Source organism: Hyperolius riggenbachi, chromosome 5 (assembly GCF_040937935.1).
Source record: "Hyperolius riggenbachi isolate aHypRig1 chromosome 5, aHypRig1.pri, whole genome shotgun sequence".
NCBI classification, from domain to species: Eukaryota; Metazoa; Chordata; class Amphibia; order Anura; family Hyperoliidae; genus Hyperolius; species Hyperolius riggenbachi.
The window spans coordinates 60,263,403-60,279,720 of NC_090650.1; the positions used below are offsets into that span (position 1 = coordinate 60,263,403).

Consider the following 16,318-nt stretch of genomic DNA (forward strand, 5'->3'; position numbering starts at 1 on the left):
ACCAAAACAGGAAGTAGGTTGATGTACAATATGTCCACACATAGAAAATACATCCATACACAAGCAGGCTGTATACACCCTTCCTTTTGAATCTCAAGAGATCATTTGTGTGTTTCTTTCCCCCTGCAGCTATCTTCCACTGAAGTGTCAGGCTGTTTCTTCCTGCAGAGTGCAGACAGCTCTGCCTGTATGTAATTCCTCAGTATGTGAAAGCCCAGCCAGCTCATAGGAGGATTTATCCAGCTTGTAAAAGATAAGAGAGAAGCTGCCCTAATCTAAATTATACACAGGCAGTGTGCAGAGAGGGGCCTGGAGGGTGGAGATGCATCACAGAACCACAACACTGAAGAACTTGGCAGCCTTCCAGACACAGGCTGACAAGTCTGACAAGAGAGAGATAAGTTGATTTATTACAGAGATGGTGATAGTAGAACGTGCTGCAGTAAGCCAGAACACATTAGAATAGCTTTTGGAACTTGTAGGATGATAAAAAACAGGATGCAATTTTTGTTACGGAGTCTCTTTAACAAAACTGAAATTCCCAGAACAGCTTACATTTTACAGCTGAGATTACCCATACCTATGAAAGGATTGTTTTCTGCAAGAGCCTGATGGGGTTTTTGTTTGTTTATAGTGAATTCAACCGCTAGTGTGAGTTTATCTGTTTCGTACAGTTAGGGCTCGTCCACATTATGATGCGCAGATGGCCGTGCGATCGGAAAGCAATGCCATCTGCGCCGCTGATCCCATTCCTTACAGTGAATGGGTCAGGGATGCGCTCGCGGGCAGAATGCATGCAGCAGTACGCACGCACGTCATATCGCACCGTACAGCTGCGCAACACCTATGATGTGAACGGCAGAAGGGCTGTCTATGCCCTTCTGCTGTTCTTGAGTGTCACACATCATACGCGCTTCCAAATGGGCACAGAAACGTGTCATGATGTGAGCGAGCCATAAAGATACGTACGCAATTGCATCTCTTGCGGAATATGTTTGGTCCATTTTTAAGCTGCATAAATTCCATTAAATTACTATAAAATTGTGTACGCACATACTCATCTGAAGACGCAGGAAACTGGATCACAGTGATGTCACTCCGATGACTAGCGTTCCCCAATCCATCTTCTATCTCCCAGGAACACGCGACGGGCGCGTACAGCTGTTTTAAAATGGTTGCAGCACTCCATTATCACTGTGCGTCGTAAGACGTCATCCTCCTAATCATGCACTCGTACCCATGTCGGGAGATGATCGCTCATCGCTTAAAAAAATCGTATCACAGTGACGTCCCCCCGAAGACTAGCGGTCCCCAATCCTTCTTCCTAGCCGCGGCAACGCAAGACTGGCACGAACAGGAGTTCAAATGATCGCGGAACTTTGCGCAGGAGTTGTTGGGGATCTTAAAGATCTGATCTGCCGTGACGTTTCATATCACCGCGCATTGCTAAACGCCATCCCTCTAATCGCACACTCGTACCTACGTTGGGAGATCGCGGACATGATCACTCATCGGTTAAAAAATCGTCAGCTGTCGGAAGAATCAAGCACAAACTCGTGACGTGGGCCTTTAGGGCCCATTCACACGAGCAATTAGCAGTTGATTCCCACTAATCGCCAAAGCGCTAGCGCTTTTTAAAGCAGTATCGCGATTGTAACCCTGTGGCACTGATCTCACTGCCACAATTCCCGCCGATCGCAGGTGTTTTCACGGTTAAAGGCAATCGCACAACGTGTTGCCTGCAGCTTTCAGGAGCAATCGCGATACAGTGCTTATAAAAGCGCTGATCGCAATCACCCTGAATCTCGAGAGCGAACCGTGATTTTACCACGCTAATCGTGGTAAAATCACCTGCACAAAGCGGTAGTGCTAAGCGCTTCAGTTTTGCGACTTGCAAGTGTGAATGAGGCCTTAGAGATATGCATGCAGTTCCATTAGAGATATGCATGCAGTTCCATTGTGTATCCGTATAGAAACTGTCTACAACTGAAGTCTCTACAATACATTCTTTCCACAAAGGTCAGTAATAGGGCTGCTTCGCTTCTGTATAGTATAATTCTGACCCAGACCAGAGGTCGCTATACAGAATGGTATTTGGAGAATAAGCGGCTGTGGGTTGCTTTGCAGGAGGTTTTGCCCTGCCTTATCGCAGGATCTTCAATTTCCTCTCCCTCCAACACTTTGCCTTCCCTCAGAAAGCCCAGTGTGAGTCTGTTCATGCCCCTTCTAGCAGCTAGTGAAGTGTGATGTTGACACAGCTGTTCAATTCAACTTCACATTGATATTGAAAATACCTCAGTCCTGTTCCCTGGCTGCTGGCAATGCCTGTAGAGGGAACAGCATGGGATCATTTACAAGGGTTTTATATTACTGTTAGTTAATATAATTCATATACTGACAAAGCATGTGCCTCCCAGTCCAGCATAAAATTAATTTTTCCTGTAATAGTAAAAGTCACCACTGGCTGTAGGGAAATGAATAATGATTGGTCACAGGTAATGTCATGTGATGTAAGAAGCAGAGGGGATGATTACCGCTAGTGTTTTGCGGGAGTGGTTTCTTTAACGCGGAAAAATCACTGGACACTGTAGCGGTTTGGGAGCGATCGCGATGAGTGATTCTATACATGCTAATCGCGATCGCTCCGGAATCGCCAGCAAACCGCTGCATGTAATACGTTTACGGTTAACGCTAACCGCAAATGCGGCAGTGAGAACACTGCCATGGTGTTACTTGTGCTAGCGATTTGCCTTGAGCAGGAATCGCGCAATTCCCACTCAAGTGTAAATGGACCCTTAAAGGCTGGAGAAAAAGTAGACCAGATCATTTGCTATTAGTTCCTCGCCTGGGTCATATCAGAATTTGTGGTGTTTCAGGCAGTAACAATAAAGGACGCAAGGAAAACATATACATACAAAATCACACTTGTGATTACTTGCAGCTGAGGGAGAATTAGAAAGGCTCTTCACTCTAAACACAAACAGGGTGGAATAATAATTTGATCTCTCAGCTGTGTCAGCTCAGAAATCTGGGCAGCCTCAGCAAATTTGTAAACACAGGATGTTAACCCTTTATCTGATTCCATGAAAGCAGGGAGTATACACACCGCAGATTTATTGCCGGAGGGCTGTAACAAAGAAATGTTTTTCTTTAAAGGTTATTATGCTGCTGCTTAAGAGCACAGAGGACGTTCTGAGTTCAGGTCCGTTTTAAAGTGAACCTAAAATGCTTTGATTACTTAAAACTCCTAGATCCACAATAATGTATTTACACAGTGGGGAAAACGTTTATATATATAAAAAAAATCATACTTTGCCAAATATTTTTTTTCCATAGGTCCACCCCATTTACACTGGAACTTGCTGTGTATCCACAAAGTACAGTATATTATGTCGTATAAGACTACTTTTTAACCCTTAAAAATCTTCTGAAAAGTCGGGGTTGTCTTATACGCCGGGTGTCATTGATGCAGGTTGATATGCCGTGTCCTGTTACCGACTCTCAGATCTCACTGCTGAGGACTGTAGTGAAGTGGCGCAGGCGCACATGTGCGAGATCTGAGAGGCAGAGTAGGAGGTAAATAGGATACAAGGGTGGGCCAGAAGGGTGAAAGAGGCGTGTTTTAAGGCAGCCATACACTGGTCGATGTGCCATCAGATCGACCAGCTGACAGATCCCTATCTGATCGAATCTGATCAGAGAGGGATCGTATGGCTGCCTTTCCTGCAAACAGATTGTGAATCGATTTCAGCCTGAAACCGATCACAATCTGTTGTGGTGGTGCTGCCGCCGCTCCCCCCGCCGGTATACATTACCTGAGGCTGGCTCCCGGGCGTGATGTCCCCGTCATGTGGCACCTCCGGCTCCGGCATCCGCATAGAACTTACGCTATCACACCAGTGACAGCGGAAGTTCAAATAGAGCGCCCTCTAGTTGTACTTCCGCTGTCACTGGCATGACAGCGGAAGTTATGCGAGGATGCCGGAGGCGCCATGACGGGAGCAGTGACGGACGGGATGCCCGGGAGCCAGCCTCAGGTAATGTATACCTGATCGGATCGGCCGCCGCTAGCGACGCGCTCCCTACCCGCGGGCGATCGAGGGTAATTTCCCGCACGGCGCGATCGACGGACCGATCCGATTTCGGGAGGAAATCGGATCGGCGGGTGCGTGTTGCGCGAACGATTGGCAGCAGATTCGATCCCAGTGATCGAATCTGCTGTCGAAACTGCCGCAAATCGGGCCAGTGTATGGCCACCTTTATGGTCACAGCACGATCTATTCTTCCATACAGCTCCAGGGGGAGCTGACCAATCTACTTAGGGAGAGTTGATCAATCCAACCAGTCAATCCAGTCCAACAGCCAGTCCAACCAGTCAATCGCCTGTATACTGTTATATACTGGGAACCACATACAGTACAACACTAGTATCAGTTCATACATAGCACCAGTATATGATGTGGTTTTTTTATTTGGTGTGCAGTGGATGAAGGGTAGTCTTATACGGCGAGAATATCCCAAACTCTATATTTTAATGGAAAAAGTTGGAGGTACTGTCCCTGCCTCTCTGTGCTCTCCTCTCAGATGATACACATAGCCCACCCCCTCCTTCCATACATTCATGTCTCTGCAACTCATGGGTGCAGCGGGTGGGATGGAGTGACGGAACAGCCTGGGGTTTCTTGCCATTCCCCAGTGTCAAATGGGGGGGGGGGGGGGGGGGGCAAAATAGCCTTATCACAGGTAAAAATGGGGACAGTAAGGCTGCCTTAATTTGTCCCTCTTTAATATCACAACAAACACTCCTGTTTTGCTTTTTCCAAAACTTTACAAAAAGAAGTGTACTGTAGTCATTTAACTACTTATATACTAATACTAACTTGTCGTCAACACTACTGCGTTCTAATATGACCCAGGACCCCTCCCCGATGAGTTCTGCTGTCTCCTGCACCCCACAAGTCCCCTGCATTGTTCCTGCACTAATGCCCCCCCCCCCCCCCCCCCCACACACACACACACACACTGCACAACATGCTGAAGATACTCTTTTGCCAACCAGTATAGTGGGTGGGTGTGTGTGTGTGTGGGGGGGGGGGGGGGGTCGGTGAAGGGAGTAGCATGAACACAGCTCCAGTGTAATATCACTTATAAAACTTCAGGGGTTTGAGTGAGCCAAATAGAGGGATTCTGGGAAGAGAGGCCGGCCTTAGGCATTGGGCGGCCTTAAGTGTTAGAAAGGAGAGAAGATTGGATGAAAAATCTTAGAAAGCGTTGGTGGGCTTTAAAAAACTGTGTTGTACCCAAAGAAAAAAAAACTGATAATAAGCAGTATGATCTAAGTAAGAAATGACATCGCTGGGGACCAGGTTTTCATGTGAACAATGGAGATGTGTTTGCCTTTAAATCTATTGTAGCAGTGCCATATATACACGGGATGGTTTCCTGATTTAGTACTTTATTTGACAATATACTGAATAATCAAAACCCTGCTGTGGCTTGATGTGCATTTAAACAACTAATCTGACTTGATGCGTAGCTGGAAGTAAAATATGGCTATATCGAAGCAAATAAAGGAGGGCTATAAACCTTCATTAAATCAAGGCAGTTTCTCATAACCGCAGCATGTGTTATAATGATACCTGTCCCAGGGCTGTTACTGATCTAAATCAATTGACTCTTCTGGAGTCCCTGGAAAGGCTGGTTCTCTTCGCCTTGCTCTTCAGTACAGATCTGTGTGGTGCTGATTGCATAAGTTCTTGTATTGAACCCTGCAGACATACAAACTACACAGGTCCCACTGTTACAGCCCGGTCAATAGTTTTCTTATTATCATCTCTGTTTTTGATCTTCTGTGACTTTAGCATTGGATTGACTGAGGTTCTTGTGTTGTGTGGCAAGATTTTCATCAATTGTCTGGAACCATAGTGAGAGTTATTAAAAAGCTTCTTTACACCCATATTCCTCTCCTCTCCCATTTTTTTATCTGGTCTCTCGTCTCTCCCATTTTTTTATCTGGTCTCTCTTCTCTCCCATCTTTTTATCTGGTTTCTCTTCTCTCCCATCTTTTTATCTGGTTTCTCTTCTCTCCCATTTTTTTATCTGGTCTCTCGTCTCTCCCATTTTTTTATCTGGTCTCTCTTCTCTCCCATCTTTTTATCTGGTCTCTCTTCTCTCCCATCTTTTATCTGGTTTCTCTTCTCTCCCATTTTTTTTATCTGGTCTCTCTTCTCTCCCATCTTTTTATCTGGTTTCTCTTCTCTCCCATCTTTTTATCTGGTCTCTCTTCTCTTCCATCTTTTTATCTGGTCTCTCTTCTCTCCCATCTTTTATCTGGTTTCTCTTCTCTCCCATCTTTTTATCTGGTCTCTCTTCTCTCCCATTTTTTTATCTGGTTTCTCTTCTCTCCCATCTTTTTATCTGGTTTCTCTTCTCTCCCATCTTTTTATCTGGTCTCTCTTCTCTCCCATCTTTTTATCTGGTTTCTCTTCTCTCCCATCTTTTTATCTGGTTTCTCTTCTCTCCCATATTTTTATCTGGTTTTTCTGTTCCGTTTCTCGGCATCACCCATTCAGTATCCCAGTTGCCATCACATTCTCATTTCACTGTCTCTACTGGCACCACCACTCGAGCATGTAGAATCCAGCGCAGGAGATTTAGGCGCAGCCGGCGCCACCATAGAGCGTAATAGGAATTACGGCTATAGCAGGGCACACTGAGTAACTTTGGCGCCGTCAGAAGATGGAGCCGAAGTTACTTTTGAAATACTGTAATTCGGCCGCCAGCAATAGCTGGAGAATCACATCATTCCCCACCATCCATGTGGACCTGGAGGGGGAATAGTAATTAACGCCGCCGGGACTTGTTCAGCAGCAGGATAAGCCATATATCGGCTGTATCCTGCGCCCAAGTCTCTCGGCAGCAATTTCATACGTATGCCCTCCACTCATGTCCACTGCACAGAAGTAGTGCCGGTATACAGACTGACGCCCCAGCAGAAGTCTTGAGGCTCCCCATTGGATTGCAACAGACTAATGGGAAACCTTAAACCACCAAGGATTCTGATTGGTCTGTTACCATCCAATGGAAGCCTCATGCTTCTGATGGGGCTACAATCGGTATACTGGTGCTTCTGACTGAATGACGGGCCAGCAGTGGCAGAGGACCAGAATGTGACAATGGCAGGTGAGTATAAAAAGGGAGAAACCAACGGGGCAGCCAGCCTAGTGAGAGCGGTCACTGTCTGTTCTCATAGGCTTTCTTTGATTCTGTCACATCCGCTTTGCCTGGGCGATCCAGAAAAGTTGCACATGACCTATATTTGTGTTCAGCTCATTGGAACGGGTCATTCCAACCAAACGAATATTTCTTTGTATGGGATCCATTTCATTCTGGTAAATGGTTCGTTTATTATGGCAATGTGAACAAGGCCTTTTCTGTCACACAAGTCCCATTACTCACTGCCAAAATGAGGAAAATAGTTGAAAGCAAGAGAAATAAAACAATTAGCCTTTTTTTTGTTCCCTTTAAGAGAACCTGCCAATCATTGTCCTTTTCTTTGAGGCCGATGGGGGTGAGGTGTAAAGACATTCAGTGACTCAAAACTCACCTTCTAAAGTTTACTTACACTGATACTCTTTAAAGTGCGCCTTCTGTGGGACAAACATGACCCCGTCTAATAACCTCGATCATTAACATTCCATCGGTTTCTCCAGGCACTCTCTTGATCTCAGCTTAATTTGTCCCGTGTCATTTGAGCTAACGTTAAGCTGAAGTTGTTAGACGAGAGTAAATATACACAGCTCACACTTAGTATCTACTTTGATTTAACAATTTGTATTTGCTTCACAGCAAAATGTTGTGTTCCTTTCATTTTTGAATTCCACATTACCCATCCCCCCCCCCCCCCCCCCCCCGCTTCTGTACAGTAAATTACGATCTTTATTCCCCATGCTGTGAGAACGTTAATTTACTGATGCAGATACCTGTGGGGTTCTGCACCAAGAGGATGATCAAAGACCAATCAGTGTGGGCTCTGATCATGTGATCGCTGAAATGAGTCAATTGTGGTGATCAAAGGGAAAGTTTATTTTCCAAAAGAAACTTTTCTTTGGTCAGGTTTTGTTTAAAGGGCGTGTGGTGGGAAGGGGTGAAAGGTCGAGCGAAGGCTCATTTTTGTTCTACAACATATAATTTTGACTTCTTAAAACAGAAGGTGTTCACAATACTTCAGCTTTAAGTGAGAAACTGTGTTTTCCCATGATGCATCACTTCGGAATATGTGAATCATCTCTTTAAGCCCCTGAAGCCAGGCTGCACATCCAGAACCTTTGGCTGTGAGCCTGTAGCTAATACATTTTACAGAGCGACATCAACCCAACCTATATTAGACTTTCTGGTCCTCATCAGTGCATGTCATGGATTGATAGGCCTTTATGGGATAGGGCTTGGAGTAATAACTAAGTAATAGCCAGGCGGCTTATGGTGACCCAGAACCACCTGCAAGGTACAAAGGGCTAAAAGGGACACCCTCTGTTAAAAAGCAATGCTAACTGTAATTTTGCCTTCTTAAAACAGATTTGTTTTACAAATCACCCTCCCCCACCCAGTGATCATTTAAAGTGTACCAGAGCTGAGGGACGCAAAAGACTTTATACTCAACCGGAGCTTCCTCCAGCGCCATAAGCACGCGTGAGTCCCTTGCTGTCCTCCCGCAGTCTGCCTTTCAGCCGCGATCAGCCCCGGTAATAGGCTAAGTCGGGATCAGTTGGGCTACTGGGCATGCGCAGTAGCCCAGACTGACTTGACTGAGCCAATTACCAGGGCTGATCGCGACTAAAACGAAGACTGCCGTAGGACGGTGAGGTACTCACACGTGCTTATGGAGCTAGAGGAAGCTCCAGGTGAGTATAAAGTCTTTTGCAGCCCTCAGCTCTGGATTCCTTAAAGACAAGTTGAAAAAATATACCTTGCCTAATACTTCTTCCTGGTGGAGGAGAAGCAGGAACTTTGTGCTCTGGAGAGTTGCAGAAGTTTAGTCTCCACCAAAGGTGCCCAATAAATAGCAGGTGCCTGTGTACTCACTATGCAGACTGCAGCTACAAATAGCCTTTGGTGCCCAAATAAACGATAGTTGTATGGGTGCCTATATTTTGGGGTTTTTTTAGCGGCAGGGGAGTGGTTAAAGTTACACATGTGGGTGGAGGCTGGTTAAGACTAGGTATGGGGGCAGGGATAAGGTAAGGCATCAGCCAGGGGGAGGGGGGGTGTTCAAGGTTAGGAATGCAAGGGATGATGGTTCAAGTTAGGCATCAGATGGGGAATGGTTAGGGTCAGGCCCAGGTTTACATCACAGGAGCCTATAGGCACAGATGTCTTGGCACCTTAGACTTCGCCCTACATGGATCTACAAACCCCCGCCGAGCCGCAATACAAGAGTGCTGGCTGGCTCAACTGTCATCTCTCCCCCTCTTCCCCTGCCTGGTGTAGGTAGCTACAGGCGACCCTTAGTATTAGGTAGCCAGAAGTACCCTTGGTATTAAGTAGCTAGAGGTGCCCCTGACTGAAGAGAGATCTCAGCAATGGAATGCTGAGAGCTGTGTGAGTAACCTCTCATTTACACTCTGCTCAGGACTCTATACAGGGAAGGAGGGAGGGAGCCACTCTGGGAGGGAAGTGAAACGCCTTTCCATCATTAGGCGCCTGTAGGCATGTGCCTACAGTGCCTTATGGTAAATCCGGCCCTAGTTAGGGGTAGGCATCAGTAGAGGGAGGGTTCTGTGTTAGAATAGGCTTAGGTTTAGCTGTAGTAAACGATCTGTATTATTTACCGATATTTTACTATCGTAATTCACACTTCTTAGTGGTAGAATATTGGTAAATGTATCGATATTCTACTAGCCAATATTTCAGGCACCCAAATCTCCAGGCGCCCGTTTTGCATGTACATAGTGGGTGAGGGAATCGCACAGAGGGAGAGACGAGGGAGAATAGTTTTGTCACAGATCACAAATTTGATGTTTTCATTTTACAAAGTTCCCGGAACAGCAGTAGGCGGAATCAGATTGGTCGATGTGCACAATAAACCATTTTCTTTATTTTGGGGTAATGAGCCTTGGTGGCTAATTAATGCTTGTATGTGCATGACTAAAAATCACACAAGCAAAACAGAAAGATCCAATCATTTATTATGTAAAGGCATAGAGGGCTGGAAGCAAGGGACGAAAAATTAAAATTAAACTAAAGTCAAGCAATCATCTCAGTGTGTGCCGGCGTCACAGGGATTTTACTGTATAATATTTAACTTTTAAAGTGACGCTATTTGTGTTGTATAAACCGCAGCAGTGGAGAAAGATGTCCAAGTAAGCACAGGTACACAAAGAACAATGGGTGGCAGAACAATGACCTCATTTACAGGCTCAAATGTCAGTGGGATAGATAAGGGTAGATAAAGTGGTTGAACACTTTCAGTGAAACGGGAGTAGTTTAAACGTACGTTGAGGCTGGTTTTACACTTGATTTTTACGTTGCAATGCGATGTTCCGGCCGGATCTCACCACAACTAAAAAAAGACCATCATATGGCCTTGCAGCAGAGTGCGCTGATAGGGTCGTATGCATAGCGCCGTCCCCCCATCCAGTGATGTACTTCCTGCTGGGCAGGAAGTAAGTCACTGGGGTTCCTGTCGGTCCACACATGTGCGCCTCGACTCACCACGCTCTGGCATTTACACTTACTGTGTTGCCCTTAGACTTCCATTACCCCAAGCACCGTGCGCTAAGTGCGGTGCTTACAGTAACACACTGCAACCCTTGCATCTGATCAGATACTTCCGGCACACTGCAACAAAGGTGTGGAAATCTCCATAGACTTTTATTGCTTATTGCGGCCCTTTGTGGTAAAATAGGGTAACACAATGCAGGTTTAACCTGCTCGTGTAAAAGGGACCTCGAAGACACATGAAGTGAGAGGGATATAGAGGCTTAAATATTTATTTTCTTTTAAACAATGCAGATTGCCTGGCTGTCCTGCTGATTTTTCCCGCATCAGCAGTGTCTGAATCACCACTTGAAACAAGCAGAAACTGGGGCAGCACGGTGGTGTAGTGGATAGCGCTCTCGCCTTGCAGCACTAGGTCCCCAGTTCAAATCCCAGCCAGGTCAACCTCTGCAAGGAGTTTATATGTTCTCCCCGTGTCTGCGTGGGTTTCCTGTGGGTTCTCTGGTTTCCTCCCACATCCCAAAAACATACAGATAAGTTAATTGGCTTCCTCCCAAATTGTCCCTAGACTACAATACATACACTCCATCATACATACATAGACATATGACTATGGTAGGGATTAGATTGTGAGCCCCTCTGAGGGACAGTTAGTGACAAGACAGTATGCTCTGTACAGTGCTGCGGAAGATGTTGGCGCTATATAAATAATAAACAATAATAATAAAAACTTAAGTCAAACATCTGATCTGCATGCTTGTTCAGGGTTTATGGATAAAAGTATCAGAGGCAGAGGATTAACAGGAAAGCCAGGCAGTGTGCATTGTTTAAAAATAATAAATACACTTTAGGTGCCCTTTAAAAAAATTGCAGTTTTCTAATGTCCTGCAATATAACAAAAATTTAGATGAAGACCCCTTATTTTAATTTCTTGAAACTTCTGCAAATAATAATTTAAAGTTGTCTGAAAGTTGACATCCTCTGAAAAACTTTCTCATGTTAACAATTCAAAAAATATGGTGTCATTTACGCAATCTCACACATTCTTGCTTTGATGTCACTTTAGAAGATGGTGGAGTGATTTACATATTTACTTTATCTGTTTTATGTGAGATTGCTAAAAAAAACTGCCATGATGTCTATTAAAGAGGAACTTTAACCTCAGATTGAACTTCATCGCAATCAGTAGCCAAGTCCCACTTTCCCACAAGAAATCTTTAAATTTTCTCAAATAGGGCATAAGGGGGGGGGAGGGGCTCTGTATGGCTGATATTGTAGTGAAACCCCTCCCCCAGTGTGATGTGAACCTCATTGCATTGTGGGAAAATAATGGCTGTTTCCATCTGCCTAGCATACTGTATCTCCCTTTGCGGAATGTTCTATGCACAAACATCACCTGGCAGGATTAAAGATGTCACTTGTGATAAATTTCAGATTGTAAATCAGGGAGAGGAAAGATTTTGCAATGGACAAACTCTGAGTAAAAATGTATAAATTAATATTGTGAAGAAAAAAAAATCAATTTTATTTAAGTTATTTTGACTATAGTTCCTCTTAAAGTGGACCTAAACTCTTGCACAGAACAGAAGTGAAACAGAGAAATGCACCCTGTATGTAATTTGAGAGTTTAGCCTAATTCCCCTTCACAAGTGTAATTCGATCTCTCAACTGTGTCATGTGACTGCCACGACAGAGCAGCTCATTTGTAAACACTAGATGTTAACCATATTTCTGCTTCCATGAAAGCAGGAAGTAGAAACACTGCAGATGTATTTCAGGATTTGTATCAGCTGTAACAAAGAAATGTTTTTCTTTTAAGGTTATTATGCTGTTGCTTATCTTTTAGAGCAGAGAAGGACAACATGTGACCAGTGACATGAGCGGACCTGTGGCCACACTGCCTGTAATCAGACAGTTTATCATGCAGGCACCCAATACAAAACACTTTACTGCCCCACCTGTGTCAACATCGCTCAGTAACACTCGCTCACCCTGGATACATCCAAGAATTACCTTTCACATTAACTTTGTCAGAAGCCAGAGGTCACATCTGGCACAGTTAGAAGCCTTCTGCACGCCAAACGGTTGTGGGGGAAACAGAAAAAGTCCTACTTCGAAAATTATGCCCACTTGTTAGGAGAGTTCTCCGTGATTCAAAAATAAATGGCTGTCAGCCTCCAGCTTTAGAGATTTAAGATTCGAGGGGCTATAATTATATCTCGAGGGATATGTCAAGATTTTTACAAGTTGAATTTTTATTGTTCCCACATGACTTAATATTTGTCACAGTTCTTCTGCTTAAATTGCTACATACAAATGGAAATTCAGGTTTGACTAGCAGGCTGTGTGAGACGTGTTAATACAAAACCCTTGTTGCTTGCAATTAGATGTGAGGGCTGTGGATCGATGAAATGAAATCCCGCGTCTCCTTGGTAGAGTTACAGAGCAAGCTCATGGTGTACCAGAACTCCTAGGAGTGTGAAAGGGGCTACAAAGGACCAAAAAGCCCTCTAACTAAAATGTTATGTAAAACAAAAGTTTGCCTTCTTAAAGTGTACCTGAGATGGGACAGGAGAGAAAAATTTATACATATCTGGGGCTTCCTCAAGCCTCCTCCCAACTGATCCCTCCCTCGATGCTCCGTTCCTCTCCAATCGGCCCTGGTAAGTTGTCCAGTTGGGGCCAGTCGGCGCAGGCGCAGTCTGGCCGCGTTCACTCCCCCTTTGAGCTCTTATTGCAGGGAGTGTTCTGCCCCAGTGCAGTAATACTGTGCAGGTGCAGAACAATCCCAGCATCAGGAGCGCGATGGGGTGTGCGCAGCCAGGCTGCCCATGCCCAATTGGCCCCAGATCGGCGGACAAACAGAGGCAGCGATCGGGCCGGAGGGAACTGGAAAAAGCCTCAGGTATTTATACATTTTCTTTCCTGCCCCATCTCAGGTTTATTTTAAAACTGGAGGTGGAGAGAGCAAAACATCTATAGTTATTGAGTCTATATCTTTTTTTTTCCCCCTACAGGTCCGGATTGCTCCCGCAACTTCACATCGTCTACCGGAGTGATAAGGTCTCCTGGCTACCCCGAAAAATACCCCAATGCTTTGGAATGTACTTACACCATCTTCGCACCAAAGATGTCCGAGATAGTCTTGGAGTTTGAAGGATTTGAACTTGAGCCGGACTCTAGTGCCCCCGGTGGACGGTCATGCCGGTATGATCACCTGGAAATATGGGATGGATTTCCTGGAGGTAAGCCACTCCCAGTAGCAACACCTAGCAACTTAGGTTGACCGATCTCTCATATGTAATTTTTCCTATGACAAAAAGGCATTTTGATTAAAATAATTAGTTTATCAAGTTGTAACTTTTCAATTGGCTCCTGTGTCCCTTCCGTTCACTACAAGGCCTCTTGCACACGAGAACAGAAAACCAGTGTTGTGTTACCCTCAATCACCGCAAGTGCAATCTAAGTCAATGGAGCCTTGCAGTTAATGTGACGTGATGCGCCGGATGCATCCAGTCTGCAGTAGGGATGGTCGGAAATGCCAATTTCCGATTCCGCGGTAAATCCGCATTCCGCCATTGCCAATTACCGATTCCGCTTTCCGCTACCAATTTCCGCATTCCAATGCGGAATTTCCGATGGAAATCGTGGAAATTCCGCCCGACTTTAACATCGATTTTCGCTAAAGTCGGCGGATTTTTACTGTAATGTAAAATGCAGAAAATAGGCAGATGCAGATTTTCTGCATTTTACATTACAGTAAAAATCTGCCGACTTTAGCGGTTAATAGCAAAGCCCCAGTTAGAAACACATTTTCAGGGTTTATTAAACTGAATCTTGTGAACAAGATGCAAAAAAAAAAGTTTTCAAAAAGACCTTATAGTTTTTGAGGAAATCGATGTTAAAGTCGGCTGAAATTTCCGCGATTTCCGGCGGAGATCCGCCAACCGCACTTGCATTACCGATTTCCGCATTCCGATGCGGAAATGCAATTTCCGATCGGAATTTCGGAAATTGCATTTCCGCGGAATCCGAATGAGCATCCCTAGTCTGCAGCATGTTACCAAATCATCCGTGCTTACCGCATGTGCTATGCAGCAATCCAAGTCAATGTCCAACGCAGTAAGTGTGTGAAGTGGCATGCATGTACGGCCCAAAGGGAATCCCAGTGACATACTTCCTGCCCAGAAGGGAGTACGTCACTAGCCAGGGGGCGGTGCTATGCATATGATCCTATCACCACACCGTGGCGCAGGGTCACATGAAGGCCAATTTTTGCAGTGTGGCAGGATCATCGCATCCCCACCGCAACACAAAATATATGGGTAAAACCGGCCTAAAAGGAAATAAATATGGCAGCCTCCATATTTCTCTCACTTCAGTTGTTTTTAAGTTTTTCTCCCTGCCTGTCCTCAGGTTTTCTCTTTATGAGGCAAAATCTCCCCAACCAGAACCTAAACATGAATATAAACCGCACCACTCCCTTACTCTCTCCAAACTTTAAAATAGTTTTGGCTGGAATTCCACTTTAAATTAATACAGATGTTTCAAAAATGCTAATTACTTACAATAGCAGCAAGAATTTGAACTATAAATGGAATTTTAGGAACTATAAATGGAATCTGAGCCTGCTGTATAAAGCGTGGCTAATGAAAGCCACTCTGTGAGCTGTTCCCTGTGTTGTATCTTGTGTCGGTGTCATTCTGTAGAGTAGAAGGGCTTTCCAGTGAAAAAAGGAATTGAAGTAGAAAGTGCTGCTTTAAGCACAGCGAGTGCTCCGAGCGGGGAAATCGGTGCATGAGCGCGTCCTTGTAGCTGGAGATGAAAGCTTGGCAGGCCCAGTGACTTCTGCCAGCAGTTATGTGCAACCAACTGTTCCTCATTGGATTTGCAGTTTTCTGCTCACAGCGCTGAACACAAAAACCATCTTTTAAGCACCCAGTTTTCACACTTTGGATCCGCTGACCGCGCTGGAGAACAATGCCGTCGTTTTCTCTCCCTCACCGCAGTTGGCATCTCTGAGGGCCTTTTGTGGCTCAGCGGAGGAAGTTGTGTAAATACTTCCCAGATAGGATCTGATAGACCCACGGTATAGGCTGACTTTATCTAGGCAAAAATCTCTGTTATATTTCAGACAAACGACAGCATAGAAAGTGGTCATTGCTTGGCATCTGCCGCTGTCACGTTATCTTCCTATAGTGCATGATCAAATACTGCTAGATATAGCCCGACGATGCACTGGGTGGAATTTCTGCAAAGGCTGCGTGGGCAGTAGCCTATGGACCTCTGCTGCCCCAGGGGGCATCTGGACATGGGACAGGACTCTACATATAGGGAGCAACACATGGAAGAGGTCAGCTGCTGCCCAGGACTGCTGTACATGAGTGGCCAAAGCACATTGCACAAGGAGCTGCACAGAAAATAGGAGGTTGGTTGCTGTATACGGAACGGGGCTATAAGAAAGTTAGCTTAGAGTTAAGAAAGTTGAAATCCGCATCTGACTATAGATTGTAACGCAAAGCTGGTTGTATTGCTTAGTTTCAGGTTTTCTGAGAGCAAGTGGCCTGCAGAATGCTTTATGAACGTGAGCTGTTAGTGTTCA

The 16,318-nt window shown here is 45.1% G+C and overlaps 1 protein-coding gene across 1 annotated transcript in view; it reads left to right on the forward strand.

The window, feature by feature from the left end:
* The window catches only part of NRP1 (neuropilin 1), a 250,074-nt gene that overhangs the window by 94,755 nt on the left and 139,001 nt on the right, over nucleotides 1-16,318 (forward strand). Inside the window, exon 4 of the mRNA XM_068235766.1 lies at nucleotides 13,734-13,961. Within this exon, the coding sequence (XP_068091867.1) occupies nucleotides 13,734-13,961 (228 nt within the window). The remainder of the gene's footprint in view (nucleotides 1-13,733; nucleotides 13,962-16,318) is intronic.